At 42.0% G+C, this 18,528-nt stretch overlaps 1 protein-coding gene across 1 annotated transcript in view; it reads left to right on the forward strand.

Moving 5' to 3' along the window:
- Positions 1-18,528, forward strand: part of melt (ventricular zone expressed PH domain-containing protein melted) — a 671,576-nt gene that overhangs the window by 345,924 nt on the left and 307,124 nt on the right. The window contains exons 11-12 of the mRNA XM_080267230.1: positions 8,633-8,892; positions 10,356-10,652. Of these exons, the coding sequence (XP_080123356.1) occupies positions 8,633-8,892; positions 10,356-10,652 (557 nt within the window). The remainder of the gene's footprint in view (positions 1-8,632; positions 8,893-10,355; positions 10,653-18,528) is intronic.

Genomic DNA, 18,528 nt, shown 5'->3' on the forward strand with positions numbered 1-18,528 from the left:
AATCCCTCTACTATCCGATTTAATAGAGCCGGAGGCGTGTCCGGAAAGTGGTCCCATCCGGAAAGTGGGCCCCTGGCTCCCGGACTGGTACTTAACCCTTTAAGTCCGGGTCGGGTCTTAAGACGGGTTCTCTTGATGGATACCGGGTCGGGACTTTTGAGTAAAAGAGCCTCAGGCAACGGGTGGCATCGTATGATACCCCCCACCTTCCACGTTGCACTCAGAGGGGTCTGGGCTCTGACGTCATATGTAAACAAACCTGCTGCAACAAATGTACCGGGTTTTGGGGTGGATTTTTTTTTTATTTTCGCATTTTATGCTCAAATAATTACCTAAAAATGACTCATAAATCATAAAATAATTTTCTACAAACAAATATATGCCTAAAATCCTTTAAAAATATGCTGTAATAACAGTACATGTGACCGATTTTTTTTTTCACGTCTGCAACGCGCAGAGGTTAGGCAGCCGATTGTGCGTATCATGGAGTTAGAGGGAAGTCTTCATTTTTCGCCCTCAGCACAGTCTTCAGATGAGATGGCAGAACTGGACAGCAATTTGGAGAACTCTGAAGTGACTAGTAGACTCGGTGAAGAGAGGGAAGTCCATGACATTACCGATTTTGAAGGATTTTCGGCCAGTGATACACAAACTCCGTCAACCTCTGGGGTATCAGTGAGTAGTGTTGGCGTGAAACATAAGTTATCGCCAGGTTTGGAGTACGATAGTGATGACCAGGAGAGTGGTAGTGACAGTGAGGGGATGGCAGACAGTGACAGTGATGGATTTATTCCCGTGAGTGACGAGAGTGATGATGATTCAGACCTAAGTTATGATGATGATGATCCCAGGGTGTGTGACCCTCCTCGTAGGGCTGGTGGTATTGGTAGTGCTGGTGGGTCTGGGTTTATATGGGCAAATGGTGATAGATTCATACCAAATTGCTATAGATTTGATGCAACTCACAGTGGAGTGACAAGGGCTGCTGGAGTAGACAAAAACAGTTCTGAAATGGAGTATTTTCTCCTGTTTTTTGATGGTGAAATTCTTGATTATTTGGTACAAGAAACCAATAGATATTATCAGTTCATGAAGGACAAACATCCTTTTTCTCCACACAATAAAATGAAACGTTGGTATGATACCAGTGTACCTGAAATGTACACATTTCTTGCACTCACTCTTCTGATGCCACAAGTAAAGAAGCAAAATGTTCGTGACTACTGGAACCGAGATCCACTGATTCATACCCCAATATTTCCCAAGTACATGCCCAGGGACAGGTACCAGCTACTCATGCGATTTATTCATTTCACAGACAACAACCATCCCAGTACTGATGACCGCCTTTGGAAGGTTCGTCCAGTAACTGAAAAGATAAGGGAGCGTATTCGCTCCTTCTTTGCACCCTATCAGAAACTTGTTATTGATGAAAGTCTCATTCTGTTCCGTGGCAGACTTATATTCAAGCAATACATTCCCTCCAAAAGACACAGATTTGGAATAAAAAATTTTGTTATTTGTGACTGCCTAACTGGCATAGTGTTAGACATTATAGTGTACACTGGCACTGATATTGATGTACCTGCAAGAGATCCCCTAGGATTTTCTGGCTCTGTGGTAAAAAAATTGATGGCACCATTTCTGAACAAGGGACATGTTTTGTATACTGATAATCGGTATACTTCCCCATCCCTGTGTAGTTTCCTTCATGATCATAACACTGGTAGTTGTGGGACAGTCCGGAAGAACAGGAAATATCTTCCAAAGTTTGGAGGACGTAGTGCTCGAGGAACCTGTGAGCTCTACAGAAGTGATCCTTTGCTGTGTGTCAGATGGACAGATAAATGGGAGGTTTGTATGCTGAGCACCTTCCATTGTGGCAACTTGATTCCATCAGGAAAAGTGGACTATAGAACAAAAGAACCAGTCCTCAAACTGGACGTAGTAACTGATTACACAAAAAATATGAGACTTGTTGACAAGTCGGATGCCCAAATAGGTACTGTGGAGTGTATCAGACGTACCGTAAAATGGTACAAGAAGTTATTTTTTCATATGGTTGATTTGTCAATGCTGAATGCCTACCATATGTACAAGGCAGAAACCCAAAAGAAGAAGTCACTGAGGCACTTTGTTCTGGAAGTGGTGAGACAACTGCTCACCAAGTATGGAACACTGAACAAAGACCGTCCTGGACGCCACTCTGAACTAGCTGCTGACAGACTTGTAGCAACGGGATTCGCCAATAGGCACTATCTACAAAAGCTGCCTCCAACACATACCCGAAAGACTGGACAGCGATCATGTCATGTCTGCCTTCATTCTGTGAGAAAGCCGCTGAAGAACAACCGAGTGAGCACATGGTGTAAAGAATGTGGTGTCGCACTATGTTTTGAGTGTTGGCGTGACTACCACACACTTGCAAAGTTCTAGCCAAACAGAAGTAATGGATAACAAGAAGAAAAGTTTTGTTGAATGAGAGGAAATAAGTTCTGTTCTGATTAGTGGAAGCACAGGTAAAAGTTCAGAAGTTGAAATTAGTTTTTTGAATATGGAAACAAGTTCTGTTTTGAAAATAATTGTACACAGAAGCAAGAAATAAGTTTTTCTAATAAGAAAAGAATGTTCTGTTCAAACTATAAGAACAAGAAGAAAAGTTTTGTTGAATGAGAGGAAATAAGTTCTGTTATAATTACTGGTAGCATAAGTAAAGTTCAGAAGTTGAAATTACAATTTTTTGAATATGGAAACAAGTTCTGTTTTGAAAATAATTGTACACAGAAGCAAGAAATAAGTTTTTCTAATAAGGAAAGAATGTTCTGTTCAAGCTATAAGTGAAAACACCAGATAGAAAAAAGTTGTTTGTTTACCTTCTGCGGCATCCTCATGGATTACCCATACTGCATTCATCAGCTTCATCAGCTGTAATTTCAGTAATGGGTAGGTAAAATTTATCTATTTTATTATTTTTATTGATATTTCATCATTATCCATCATCCCAAACACATAAATCATAAAAATATGACATGTCAAATTTCCCGAAACTTTTGCCTCCCGGGGCATGTCTGCGGATTCTCAATTGCCTCACAGAGGGGTTAAGGACCCTAATCCAGCCTAACTTTGAAGCCACCTAAATAACTCCCTACCGGACATGCATAGCACCTATTTAAACCTATTTAAGATCCTATTCACACCAATAATGGACATAAAGCATGAAATAAATGAAAAGGAACCAAAGAATGAGGAATTAGAAGTGACCGTACCACAGCCAGGGTACTTACAGCATGTCTGTGGCCGCCATCTCTAAGGTTTTGGCAGTGGTGAAAATGCTCTTGAAGCACGTACGGTAATCCAGTGTTGTGCTGCACTTAATTCTTTGCACTGTGAGTTATAATTGTTTAACACTGCACATTGTTCCTAACTGCACCATGCCAGTTTCAACTGCCAATTTGCATTCCACAGTTGATCCTTTGCACTCTGAGTTCTAATTTCTTAACACTGCACAACACTGTAAATTCCCGTGTGGTCTAGTTGCGAGGTATTGCAGTTTATTCACTGTTTATTCACAAAACACGAGCACATGTGGCTTCCATTGCGATAAGCATCTACTCACCATCAAAGTTAGGCAGTAACTGTTGATGACTGGGAAACAGAGTTGCCAGGTTGCAACGGCAGTATTACGAAACTCCTCAATTTTCATTACTAAATTTAACTTTTCATTACCAAACTCGTAAAGCTAGCATTAGTCTTCACTAATTATATATACAAGTGGAAATACATGTAATCACTCTCCTTATAATTAACAGCATGGTGATTATATTCACGCAATGTACAGTTGGCTAGCAGATTAATCAGAGAGAGCAAACAATCCACCATCTCCATCCTGTGTATCCTCATACGTGTGAAAAATCTGTTTGGTAATGCATTATTTTGATTCATTACCAAATGAATTTTTCATTACCAAATTGGCCCACATTTGGTAATGAAAAATACCAAATGGCAACCCTGAGAGGGGAGGGGGGAGGGAGGAGGAAGGAAAGGGTGAAGGGGCCGTAGTGTAAACCAGCTGTTTGGCACTGCGCGGCAATTTCAAATTACGGGTGGGAAAAAATTCAGATTTTGGGGGGATTTTTTTTTTTTTTTTTTTTTTTTTTTTTTTTTGGGTTCCTAAGGTTCAGGCCGACAATGTCTAGTAAGTGGGGTGTCCGGAAAGTGGGCGTCCGGAAAGTATGGGGATTACTATATATGAAAAAAAATTGTGTGTGTGTGTGTGTGTGTGTGTGTGTGTGTTGGGGAAGGGTCAGTCTTAGCAAGGAAGGATGGGGTCAGGTGAAGACAGACAGGGAGGCGAGGTGATAATTGCAATTCAGGGAAGGGTAGGGGATAGGTGGAGGAGTGGAGACAATAATGGGCTTTAATCTGGGTGGGAGAGAGGGAGAGAGAGGATTGCACAGAAATTCTTATGGAGTAGAAAGGTGACAGGTCAGAGGGAAAGAACTTTGTGTTGTTAGTAGTTATGGGATTAGGGTTGGGTTGGACAGGTATGTGAGAGAGAGAGAGAGAGAGGATTGCACAAAAGTAGGTATGGAGTGGAAAGATGATGGGTCAGCGGGAAAGAACTTTGTGTCGTTAGTTATTATAGGATTAGGATTGGATTGGACAGGTACGTGAGAGAGAGAGAGAGGGAGGATAGAGCAGAAGTAGGAATGGGATAGACAGGCGATGAGGTAGAGGGAAAGAACTTTGTGTTGTCTCTGTTTTCGTTTTTGAAGGCTTCAGCATGCTTGCATGCGTTGGCCTTGGTCACCTAATGGCGGCTGTCCATGCTGCTCGATCTGTGGCAACCTCCCTGTTCAGTCCTTTAACCCTGAGGTCACACTTAACCCCTAGGATACGCAGTGTGATCGACCAAACTACCCTGAAAACCTTTATATGGAGCTGATTTTTCAGCTCTTACAGAAGTACAAAGTTTTATGCCCAAGGTTTAGAGCTTGAATTTACACACCTAATGCCACAAACTAGAGCATTTTAGACCAGCTGGTTCATGAGCTATAGCCTATCAAATTTAAAAAAAGTTACCATTCCAGGTGGGGTGACACCAGTTTTCAATGTGCTCCCACTCTATCCCTTCCTTATTCCCCCCTTCCATTACCTTCCTCACCCATTCCCATCACCCCCCCTCACTTCCTCCCCTCCTCCTCTCCCCTCTCCCCCAACACTACCCTTCAGAATTTTCCAGCTCTTTTTTTATTTTATTTTTTTCAACCATTAGCATGCAAAATAATTTTGTCAATGTTCCTTACTCACTCCCAACATCTTCCCCCCCCAGCACTTCTCCCCTTCCCACCTTCCCTCCCCCCGTTCCCTTCCCTCATAGCTGTGTAGCTGTCAAAATATAAAAAAAATTGAGCCAAAGCATGCATGACCCTTTCGTGGTGTTACTCACACACTCCACCATCCCCTCTCCCTTTCCCCCCCATTCCCTCCTCTCAGAGCTGTCAAATCAAGTAGCTGAAAGGTAGGTGGGGACACTCACCATCCACTCACACGATATAGTGCTGCTCTTGGGTGTCTGCCCTTTCCTTTCCTCCATCCTTCTGTCTTTCCATTCTCTTCTGCCTTTCTGTCCTTCATTCTTTCCTCATCCTTCTGCCTGCAGGTGACTTTACATTCCCTCTTCTGTCTTTCTTTCCTTCATTCTATCCTCTTCCTTCTGCCTGTGGGTGACTCAGCAGTGAGTGACAAACCAAATGGTTTCCTGTACACCAGGAAACCATTTACTACGCTGGGTGGTAACCTTATAACCAAATTTTGGCGCCTGGTGATTTAGTAGATATTTACGGTGTTTCAGTCGGATTGAGCCGGTGAAGGTTTATATCCAAGGGATGGTTGGTGTTTATTGCTCATATAATGCACTTAGGGATGAGTGAGGCTGGTCACTCTCATCTTAAATGTCAGGACCAACTTGCCTAGCCCTGGGCTCCTACGCTCCTCATGGGGCAACGTAGGATTGGGTGATGAATGATGAATAAGAATATCAAGGGGAAAAAAAAGCTGAAGCATGCAAAATGATGATAATGGTGTAAGAGAAAGACAAACACACAGATACACAATTTATTATTATTATAAAGAAACATTACTAACATTTACATGAAACATTATGGTATATTCATGGAGGTGAATATACCATAAATACATGAAAAAACACACATTCTTTTTCATGCTTCAGTGTATGCAGTTACACAAACATTAATCTGGTATTGAATGGAAACACATTACATGAATAGTAACAATGATGCACACGTATAATACTCTAGGCGAGGGGGGGGGGTAAGAGGTAAGCAGACGGCACACTACAGGGGGTGGGGTTGGGGTGGGGTGGGGAGAGGCCTGGAGGGATGGTATGGGGGTATAGAAGTGGGAGACAGACACTACAAAGCAGAGAGGGAGTACCGGGGTGTGGAGGGTGGGTAGGGGGATATAACCCTCCCCAGGGAGACAGGGAGGGGAGAAAGGGGGGGGGAACCACAGTGGCATGATGAAGGATGGTGGGGGAGGGGGAGGGAGGGAGCAGGAGGCAGTTACAGACGAAGTAAGGGGAGAGGGAAGAAAGTCACTGTATTGGGGTAGAGGAAGGTGGTGAGAGGGTGGTGGGGGTATCCCCCCCCCACTGTGGGTAGGGGCCCGGATCCTCCCCCCTCCCTACTCAGGACTTAGTTCTCATTGGTTTGCATCGATATACGTCACAATCGGGCCGGAGTCTAGTGCCCGCAGTTTTTTACAAAGGCTCCTCTATCGATCCTTTTCAGCATCAAGCCAAATTCTGGAAAAGGATCGATTGATCCTATTAGTACTTTAGTGGTTACTGACCTTGTCCCACGTCTTTCTTGGTCTACCCCTCGCAGCCCCACCCCTAATATTAACGTTTCTCACTTTCTGCACCCAGTTATCATCCCCCGTCCTCTTCTTATCACAACACCAATACACTCCAGTCCCATCCTACCTCTTAAATTTTCCATCGTAAACCTAGCCCCCCCCAGGCCTTTCATGCAGGGATGCACTGCACATCCATCTAATCATTGTCATTTCTGTACGTTTGAGCCTGCGAATATCCTCTTCCTTTACCGCCCAGGTCTCGCTGCCATACAGTATTACACTCAACACGTGCTGTATGCAAAGACCCCTTAGCATGTAGGGAGAGTTCTCTCAGTGTCAGGAGAGGCAGGAGCTCTCTGAACTTCTTCCAACCACTTTTCACCCTAGCCACAGAGTTAGCTGCACCCCCACCTCCAGCACATATCTCCCAAATAACAAAACTCTTCCACACACTCAAGAGACTCACCATCAAGTTCAATCCTTTCATTTCTGACAATCTCCACCTGCTCTCCCCGACAAGTCGCACACATAAAATCAGCATTATTGCGCAGTCTACCTCTAATACCACTACATCTCTTGTGCACCCACTTATTACAAACACTGCAGAAGATGGAATTACTTCTCATGACCTTCTGGCAAATCGTACATGGCCACTCTCCTCTTCTTTGACAGTACCACCACCAACCCGAGATATCGTCACTCTCGTTTTATATGCATTTTACTCTTAAGCTCTTGTTCCCCATACCATCTCTCCACTTCCTAAATCTTTCCTCCTTGTCATTAGTAATTATGGGATTAGGGTTGGGTTGAACAGGTACAGGTGTACAAAAAAGTATCGTTTCCCAGGGGTCCAGTAGATACATAACAAACACTACCATGGCTGCTGTTTCCGAAGGGTTGATACATTCATATCGATGCATTTATTACCTCAAACACTGGAAGTGCCTCTTGTATCCCATGCATAACCAACATTGTTGGATATGCAGGGGTACCAACAGTTTCCTAGCCCCCTGCCTGATTTTCCTAAACCATTGTCATTTGTCATATTGTTTAGCACAATGTCGTAACGATACTTTTTTGTAGAGTTGTACATGTATTTGTGAGAGAGAGAGAAGAGAGAGAGAGAGAGAGTGAATAGCACAGAAGTAGGTATGGAGTAGAAAGGCAATAGGGTAGAGGAAAAGAACTTTGTGTCTTTGCTAATTATGGGATTAGGGTTGGGTTGGACAGGTACGAGAGAGAAAGAAAGAGAGAACATAAGAATGAGAAATGGACTTACGAAAGCCCTTCAATAACTAATTATTATCGTAAGTTGGGGACGACCTGAAAAGCGAAAAATAAAATTGTGTTTGGTGGTGGAGTTGGTGTCTGATAGGGTGAGACCATTGCCATAGTAACATGCAGATGGCTCACAGTTGACGGCTGAATGATGCATATGCTGTTCACTGACTCCCACAGTTATGTAAATTAACTTTGTACTCATGCTAGTAGCAAGAGTTACCATTTACATTACAGTACATTTTTTAATGCATTTGTTTGTTGGTTAGGTATTTAGGCTTTTTGTCAGTAAGCAGTAGGAAAAGACGAGAAAAATAGGTGATTTTGGCCAAGTACTCAGTTTAGGTTGATCTTTATAATGATTTTCCAGTAATTGAGTTTTCAGTACTTGATTAATGGAGCCACATTGAATATTACAGTTGTACTTTGTTGTAGTTTAATAATGAAAAAAAAAATAACTTCTCTTTGTTGACAGAAACACCAATGTAAACCACACACCAGGTGGGGTGACCATAGTGCGTGTGGGTGGTGGCGGTGGCCGAACTGAGGGTGGAGTCACCTCAAGTCGCACAGATCTCACTCTGGCTAGCCGTGACCTCAGCATTTTTCAACCTCATTCTGGCACAGGAGGGGCTGGAAAGTTTACTCATAAATATCAGAAGCACAGTGACACCTCCAGGAGCACAGGACGGCTTGTTACTGCTTCAAATAGGTCCATGCCCAAGCTCAATGCATGTTCGTATTATCTGAGTTTGTTCACCCTTCCTTGGGTAGTTTTTAGCATCGAAGGGTTAGTTTTGTTTCTGTTACAGCTGGTACCAAGTTCTGAGTGGTTGGCAAACATCTGAGACATTCTGCTAGCTGAGGCATAGGGTTACCCCAAAATCCATTCATCATTTAGTTATACAAACCTTCTCCTAGATTTGTATGAATGTATGTTCCCTCTTTATAACAAATCTTCATTTACTGACTGGATTAACAGATGCATTAAGCCAAGCAAAGAGTCCTTTCATATACAGTACCAGATTAAGTTTACCATATATGACAGATGTGGCAGACTGGCTAACCTATAGTATCAGAACTCTTCCCAGCACTGGATAAGCATTTCCACTGCTACCTGTACATGGTTGATTTGATTGTCTTAGTAAACTGTAATATATCATTTATATTCAAAGCTGATTAGAATTAAGTAGTATTGAATGGTATTGCACAGGCAGTCCCAGGTATCTGAACAACTGATATCTGAATTTTCACTTTTCTGAATTACCATATTTTGCACCAAATCCTTTGTATACAATAGAGAGAGAGAGAGAGAGAGAGAGATTTTTACTAATCCATCAACATTCCTTTCCAAAGTATATACCAAGTGAAATTTTATTTTCTTTGTTTTGGTTCGTATTTTTCCCCCACTCTACCATAATTACAGAACACCCATTTTCCTCAAAGTAGGCTTGTTAATCAAGGGTTCACTGTAAATGAAAATATTCCTAGACTTTTATGGGGGTAAATTTAAATGAAGTGATGGGAAATGTTCCTGGACTTTAGAGAAAATATGTATTTACATGGACAAATATTGATGGTTAGGAATAATAACTCATCAGTTGAGTAATATGAGAGAAAATGGCCATCTGGGTCTGGGGGGATAGATGATTGAGAGCAGTGAGAATCTGTGTAAACATAACTGCATTGCTCTCAGCCTTGTGATTGTCTGTGTGCAAAGTTTATGAACAGTATGATATGGAGTCAGTGGATGAAGTTCTGATTGTGTTTCTTAGATATACCATTGCTTATTCAATTAGCCTAATTATTTATTTGTAAATACTTTTTGCATGGAAAATATGGGACTACAAAAACCCTCTGTTTCTCATGTAAATACATAAGATTTTAGCATAAAATTCACACAGCATGAGATTCTTACCAAACCTTCCTGTGTTGTATTTGCATAGACGACGGAAAATTCAATTTAATGATAAAGTACCATTATTGAAGTTTCCATTAAATTGAGTCCCAGAGTTTTTTTTTTTTTTTTTTCCCATAGTTTGTGATATTTTAACATATCTTGGTGCTGTTTTATTTTGTTTTCTAATGAGATTTGAATATTATTAGAAGTCCATTGAGAGATTAGTGAATTCATGAGATTCTCTTGTATGCTATTATATAAGCTTTTATTTATTTGTTTATTTTATTTTTGAATACAGTACCACAGAGCACAGGTCGGCTGGGATCTTCATCTATTCAGCTGAACAAGTCCATGACACGTCTGAGCTCCTCTCATGGGCTTCACATGAACCGTTCTGTCACTGTTCTTGCTCCACCATCACGCCATTTCTCCGCCCATCTTGGTCCCAGCTTGAGTCACCTTGGTCAGACCTCAGTTACCTCACATCACCTGAGTGGCTCCCAAGTGGGTGGGTCTCAGATAGCCGTCTCTAGGTTGGTGTCCAGTCCACCACCCTCTGCTGGAGTTCAGCTGACTGCAGTCTCACCACTGCCAGGTTAGAATTAATCATTTATCAGTAATCCAGTGGTATTGTTACCAAGCCAGGGAGTTCTTATCATAAGCTCATGAAATTCTGAGTTTAAATCTATGTAACAGCCTCCAGATTGACTCCATCAGATTTGTTTATGGGAAACCACAGACTGTAGTGAATGTTTTTGGCATATCAGATATAGGCAGGCTTCCGTGGGCTTGAATGATGAGTGAATGGAAGCATGGCCCATTGGATTGGGCAGACTTGGACTGTCTAGACATTCCTGCTCCTCACCATGCCTTATGGTGGGAAAGGAGGTCCGGATGATGATGATAATATCATCTATATATGTCATAATGTAAGGGAGGATAGACACTTTTCAGTTACTACAGCTATCACTACAGCAGCCATTCAAGCTGTCTACACTACCCATTCAGACTCCCAGGACTAGCCATTCAAACTGTTCAGAAAGAACCCACACAAAATGGGAATCTGTTGTATACTAAACCTTATTATCATCTTGTTCTGGTTACTAAATAATGTGAAGAGAAAACTAATGAATTATCCATTCCATGTACTGTATAACCAGTTGTTTATAAAGGTATGTGTTTCCCCTCGAGATTTCACGATTAGTGCCAGGGGAGTTTAATATACTGGAGGTTGGAAGTTATTGTACTGTTCCTCAGGCAGCCAGACCTGGCATGATTTTTGTTATCTTTTACCGAATGTGAAACTAGTGGGTGCTTTTCAATCTTCTTTTTAGATTCACTAGTTACTATCCAGCATAGTACAGTAAGTAGTCTCCTGGTTACAGGAAACCATTTGACTTGTTATTTGGCAGAGAGTCAACAGAAGGCAGCATTACATTGGATGAGTGGATGATGTGCACCCCAACATTTTTTGGTAAAACCAGCAGTAGGGGACTTTCAGAGTGCTGAGTCATCCCCAGCTCAGTCCTACACCAGTCCATTGCTGGTTACCATGTTTGTAATAGGCGTGGAATATTTTTACTTATTTGTCAAACTATGAGATATGGTTAACCCCCACTATTCGCGGATTGCTACTTGCGGGTTCACATATTCGCGGATTTTTCTTGGAGATTATTTCAAGATATTTGCTGCTTTTCCCACAGCATCAGCTCTTCCTGGTGGTTCATAAGTGATTTTTTTGCATGTTTTCTGTGAGAAATGCTGTCCTATGTAGTTAAACGGTGCAGTTACCTTGTACAGGTATGTGCTGTTCAGCACACGGCAAACTCTCATGGGCATATCGCATGGTGAGTACGGTACTCTGTACCCAGAAGGGCTTGTGTATCATCCTGTACTGTCTTTTTGGGAAGCATTAATGTGCCAGAAAATGCATGTACAGGTGTTATAGTGCATTTGTAGGTAACAGGAATAACTAAAACATTGAAAACAGTGACTTCTCTGGTAGATTTGGGTTATTTGCGGAATTCAACATTCCCGTGGTGTTTTGGTGCATAATCCCTGCGAATAGCAGAACCTGACTGTATAGTAATGTCATATACAGTATCACTGATATTACTAAAATATTACCTAGAAAATTCATAGCCAATAGGAGTGATCTGAAATTGTTTAATTTTATTATTTAGGATTATAGACTTGCTCAAATGTCAGCCTTTCACAACTTTGCCTTGCATAAATTCAGTTTGGTGTATTGACACTGTAGCCAATAACTTATACAGTAAACTCTCAATTATCTGTTGTCGCAATATCCAGCCCAACGCAATATCTGGCGCTGTTGGCTCAGCCCTGTTAAAGCAAAATTCAGTGATATTATGCAACATCCAGTGCCAAAACTTGAAGTAACTGGTGGTTCTAATCAATATCCAGCATCGAGGTGTATCAGCTGTCTTGTAATCGGTAGTCAACCAATGTTTTATTACTGTATTGTATTGTATGCTTAATTTTCATCTCTTACTCATTGGAAAATTCTTAGGATAGAGGGCCGAGATGGATAGTAACACAGTATCTGGCTTGACACCTAATGTTGAGCTGATGGGGGGCACTGTGCAATATCTGGCATTTCGCTTTATGCGGTGTAGGGGTTGGCTGAATTATGCTAGATGACTGAGAGTTTACTGTATGTATATAGTCTTTATTATTCATTATAAACATATTCTTTGTGTTGACAGTCCTTGTATTATCTGAAATATAATATTTTGGAAAATGTGAGGGTACTTGGGGAGTGTGATGAGTAAGGATGGAAGTTTGGAGGGCGAAGTGCTTGAAAAGATACAAGGAAGAAAGGTTGCTGGTTCTTTGAAAGCAGTGATAAGAAACAGGGAAGTGAGCATGGAAGCGAAAAAGTTACTACATGACAGTATTGTGATACCAACTCTAACATATGGAAGTGAAGCTTGGACGTTGGTGGAAGGACACAAGTCAAGAGTGAGAGCAGTGGAAATGAGTTATTTAAGAGGAGCCTGTGAAGGCACATGGAGACACAGGCTGACAAATGAGGATATAAAGGAGCGTTGTGGTGTTGAAGTGGATGTGATAGGAAGCGTCAGGAGGAACACACTGAGGTGGTTTGGCCATGTGGAGAGGATGGAGGTTGAGAGACTGATGAGGAGAGTGTATGTGAGTGAGGTGGAGGGGGAGAGAGGGTGGGGGAGGGCGACGATGAGATGGAGGGATAGAATGGAGAGGTGTATGAGAGAGGGGGGTGTGAGTTGGGAGCAGGGCAGTGAAATGTTGGGGGACAGGGCGACGTGAAGGCGATTTGTTTGTGGCCACCTGTATGGGATTTAGACGTCTGGCAATAGATAGATAGACCCAGAAACTTCTGCATGCGCATTAAAGGGACAGTCCTAAATGTGAGAAGAGACCCCCATGTGTTTACCAAAACATACTGCTCCTTCAGTATGATACCTGGCTTGCTTTGTCTATCTTTAACTAATATTTGAGAATATAAACCGTACTAATGGGGTTAAATGTAGTAACTCAAACACAGAAGAAGTCGAATTAATTAAAGAACTGCTTATTAGCATTCTTCATTATCCATGTCTGATTCTAGTAAGGTCAGCAAATACAAAGTTGCCACCCTTCCTCATATTTTTGCATTTTGCAACATAGCTATTTACTCTCATCTTAAATGTAGGGACCAACTGCCTAGCCTCGGGCTCCTACGCTCCTCATGGGGCAATGTAGGATTGGATGGTGGATGGATGGATGGTAATGGTTTTTGATGTAGAAGGAGAAAAAATGGCTCACAGAGTAATGTAACTGGTGCACTTTAAATAGTAAGGAAATAAATAATTAAATGTGCCAAGTGATTTTATTACTACCGCTCTAACCATGCCGCTGCACTTTTATTTGTATTTACGATGAAATTACTTATCCTGGCCAAGTTTTAATGGTATAATACCTTTCATTTAATGGACATCTCAACAAAAGTTCACCACCTCAAGGTCTATTAAAAAAAAATCTTGAGAATTGAAGATACAAAATGTCTATCTATCTATAGCCCGACGCCCTGGTCCCGCAATGGGTGGCCGCAGACAAAATGCCTCCAAGTCGCTCTGTCACCCACCATTTGACTGCCATCTTCCCTGCTCACTTCCCCCTCTCTCATATACCTCTGAACTCCATCCCTCCATCTCATCCTTGGTCTTCCCCTCCCTCTCCCTCCCTCCACTTCACCTATGTACACCCTCTTAGTCAGTCTTTCATTCTCCATTCTCTCCGCATGTCCAAACCACCTCAGTGTATTTCTCCTAATTTTCTCAACCACATCCACATCCACCCCACATCATCCCTTCACTTCTTCATTCATCAACCTGTCCCTCCATGTCACTCCACATGCTCCTCTCAGGTAACTCATTTCCATCGCTCTCACTCTTGACTTGTTCCCCTCTAGCAAGGTCCACACCTCGTTTCCATATGTCAGGATAAGGATCAAAATACTATCATGCAGTGACTTCTTGACTTCCATACTCACCTCCCTATTTCTCATCACTGCTTTCAGTGAACCAACAACCTTCCTTCCCTGCTGTACCCTTTCAAGTACTTCATCCCCAAAACTTCCATCCTTACTCGTTAAACTACCGAAGTACTTAAATGCACTCACATTCTCCATATCCTCACCATCCAACCTCACTGTGAATTCTGTGACTTCATTCCTCTCAAACACCATAACTTTACTCTTGTTTACATTAACTTTCACATTCCTCTTCTTACACACTGTCCCAGATTCATTCTTCAAACCTTTCAACTGCCATTCATCTTCACTCACCGATACTGTATCATCAGCAAATAGCAACACTGGAATCTTCCACACCTCACCCTCATTCATTTGAGCCACCCCTACATTCACTGCCCTACCTTGCACCTCCTTTACAACCCCATCCATAAATATGTTTAACAGCCATGGAGACATCACACATCCCTGTGTCAGTCTCACATTTAGGTCAAAGAACTCACTCAGCTCACCATCCACTCTCACTGTAGCCCTAGCTCCTTCGTACATACTGCTCACGCGCTCAACAATTTCCCCTCCACTCCATATATTCTCAGTACCTTCCACATACCTTATCTATCTATTCTGTCATAAGCTTTCTCCAAGTCCATGAAGGCAACATAGACTTTCTTTCCCTTCTCTAGATTCTTCTCTACTAAACATCTTAGATCAAATATCCGATCTACACACCCTTTTCCCCTCCTAAATCCCCCTTGTTCTTCTCCAACTAGCTCCTCTGTTATATGCCTAACCCTATCAGTGAGTATTCTACCCTATATTTTTCCAGTCACACTAAGAAGGCAAATACCTCTGTGGTTACCACATACTTCTCTCTCCCCTTTTCCTTTGTATAAGGGAACAGTTATACATGATTTCCAGTCCTCTGGAACCCTTCCCTCTTCCCAAGCCAATCTATACAACTTCCATATCCACTCCTCAACAATCTCACCCTTATACTTCAGCATTTCACCACACACTCTATCAGTTCCTGGGGCCTTTCCCAACTTGATCTTCTTCATTGCCTCCACTACTCCACTCTACTGATCTCTTCCTCCCTCCTCTCATCTCTTCTTCTCTCATCCATTCCCCAACCACTTTTACTCACACTGCTCTCACTCTCTACATTCAACAAATCCTCAAAGTGCTCCTTCCATCTCTTCAATATCTCTCTCTTCTCCACCAACAATCTACAATAACCCCTCGTTATATGATGGGGTTCCATTCCTGAAAACCTCATCATATGGCGATCCATCGTATAGCGAGCCCATCATAACATAGAGTCAACGGGATATGTTCCCAGACCTGCCTAAACTCCCACACACACACACCTTAGCACTCACATACTTGAAAATACCTTATGTTTAAACATTTAAATAAAACATTAGTAATGAGTAAAGAGAAAAAACATGAAAACTGCAGTATACAGTAGTTCTTACCTTTACTGAAGCAAGTAGGGTTGTTGATGTGGTTCTGAGTGAATTCATCGTGAAGTCAATTCGCCATCAGAATATGGACGATTCCCCTTCAGGACAATTTCCCATCATTCTATAAATATATTTATTGTTAATTAATTGATACTTTAAAAACTAATTTTCAGGGAGATCTATCAAAGTCTATGTTCATTCAATAGCCCAGGCTTTGGATATCATTTATAAGTTGCACTTTTAGACAATAATTAATTTGTTTCTACCTCGCTGCAGTTGACTTTGAATTATACTGTATTCTAATGTCACCCATAGCTGTCTTCATTAATTTCCATTGGTACTAAAACTTCCTGGGTATATTTTAAAACGACTTTGAAGAGGTACAAGTATTGAATAACTAGCGTACTTGCTAAACAAACTGATATGTAAATAAATGACGGGGATTCGTCCTGACAGCGAAAAGTCCTGATGGTGAATTGTCTTGTTATTGTTGTGATGGCGAATTGACTTGACAGCAAATTGTCCCGAAACGTTTATATGGACGTAATATGAAGATTATTCGTATAATTCCAAAGTATGTCAGTTGTTCACTTAAGGTCATTAGACGTTTTTATAAATGCCAATGCCTCGTATGTAGCTTTATGTAAAACAATGAAGGAAAGATCGTAAATTGCTTGATTCGCGTTTCAATATATTTATATTTTTTTTCAGTTAATACCCATTATTTGATGCCATATTTTACATTTATTATAAAAACAATAAACCACCATCACATTTATCCATCCATCCATCCATCATCCAATCCTACGTTTCCCCATGAGAAGCGTAGGAGCCCGGGGCTAGGCAGTTGGTCCTGACATTTAAGATGAGTGACCAAACTCACTCATCCCTGAGTGGCATTATGTGAGCAATAAACCCCAACCAACCCTTGGATATAAATCATCACCAGCTCAATCCGATTAGAGCACAATAATTACCCACTAAATCACCAGGCACCAAAATTTGGTTATATGGTTACCACCCAGCATAGTAAATACTGTAGTTTCCTGGTGTACAGGAAACCATTTGGCTTGTCACTAAGTGTAGAATCACCCATAGGTAGAAGGAAGAGGAAAGAATGAAGGAATGAAAGACAGAAGAGGGAGTGTAAAGTCACCCGTAGGCAGAAGGATGAGGAAAGAATGAAGGAAAGAAAGATAGAAGAAGATGGAAGGAAAGAAGGATGGAGAAGAGGACAGGTCAGACACCCGAGAGCAGCACTACATTGAGTGAGTGGATGGTGAGCGCCCCCTTATAATTCAAAAACTAGTGTACTTGCTAAATAAATTGATATGTATATAAATGACGAGGAATCATCCTGATGGCGAATTGTCCCGACTCCTAGGCTAACGGACAGTAAGGGCCTCACAGCCGTCACTCATCACTGTCAGAACTGGCTGGCTGGCTGGGCAGGGCTGGCTGAGGCTGGACCAGTGGACGTGTGTGTGTTGTTCAGCGCCGACCGTGTGGGAACGTTTGCACTGTGTTTGCTGTTCACTGAGCAGTGGATGATCCATCGTTGTGGCGAATTGTTCCCATCGTACAGCGAGCATAGCGTACTAAAATGTTGACATCGTATAAGTGAAATATTGTATAATGAGGCATCGTATAATGAGGGGTTACTGTATTATTCCCATCTTTCACTCCCCTGGTATTTTCCCTTTCACACTGTCTTACTTTCTGTACCTCCTTCCAAAACAATTTCTTACTCTCCTTCCATTACACTCAGATTCCTCCGAAGCACTTCATCTATTTTCTTCATACTCTCCTTCACCAGTCTCCTCACCTCCCTTCTCCTGCTCGCATATACCTCTCTCTTCTCACTCTCATCTTCTCCGCTTCCTCTACTCAGTAGCCATTCACTAGATGCCTTCTTCTTTTGTTCCACAGCTCGTTTCACCACATCATTCCACCATGCTGTCCGTTGCACACCCCTGCATCTCCTCCTTACTCTACAAACCGTCTTACACGCTGCGCCTATCTCTTCAGTGAATATCTTACATACATCTTCCATCCTTTCCCTCTGCTCTAACTCATACCTTCCCAATCTTTCTTCCACTATGGTTTTATAATCTGCCATTTTCTCACTATCGCGCAACTTCACTCTTCTCACACGAGCTGTTTCCTCCTGTCTTCCCCTTCGTCTCTTCACCCATTTTCTTTACAGCCTTACCTTGGCCATCACTGAGTGATGATCCAAGATTCCATTCCCCCATCCTCTCACATCCAACACTTGTCTTCTCATTCGCTCATTCACACACACGTAATCTATCATTGCCTTTCATTCAGCAAGTTCGCCATCCATCCTCCTCATGACTGTCCGTGTATACCTGTGGATCATCTTATGCTGAAGGAAGGTGTTGGCTATTGCCAACCCCTTACCAGCACAGATGTGCACCAAAGCACTACCATTCTCATCTACTTCAGCTGGCACACCCCACTGACCAACCACTCCA

Source organism: Coenobita brevimanus, chromosome 23 (genome assembly GCF_032717465.1).
Source record: "Coenobita brevimanus isolate Jiangsu-jjx chromosome 23, ASM3271746v2, whole genome shotgun sequence".
Classification (NCBI taxonomy): domain Eukaryota; kingdom Metazoa; phylum Arthropoda; class Malacostraca; order Decapoda; family Coenobitidae; genus Coenobita; species Coenobita brevimanus.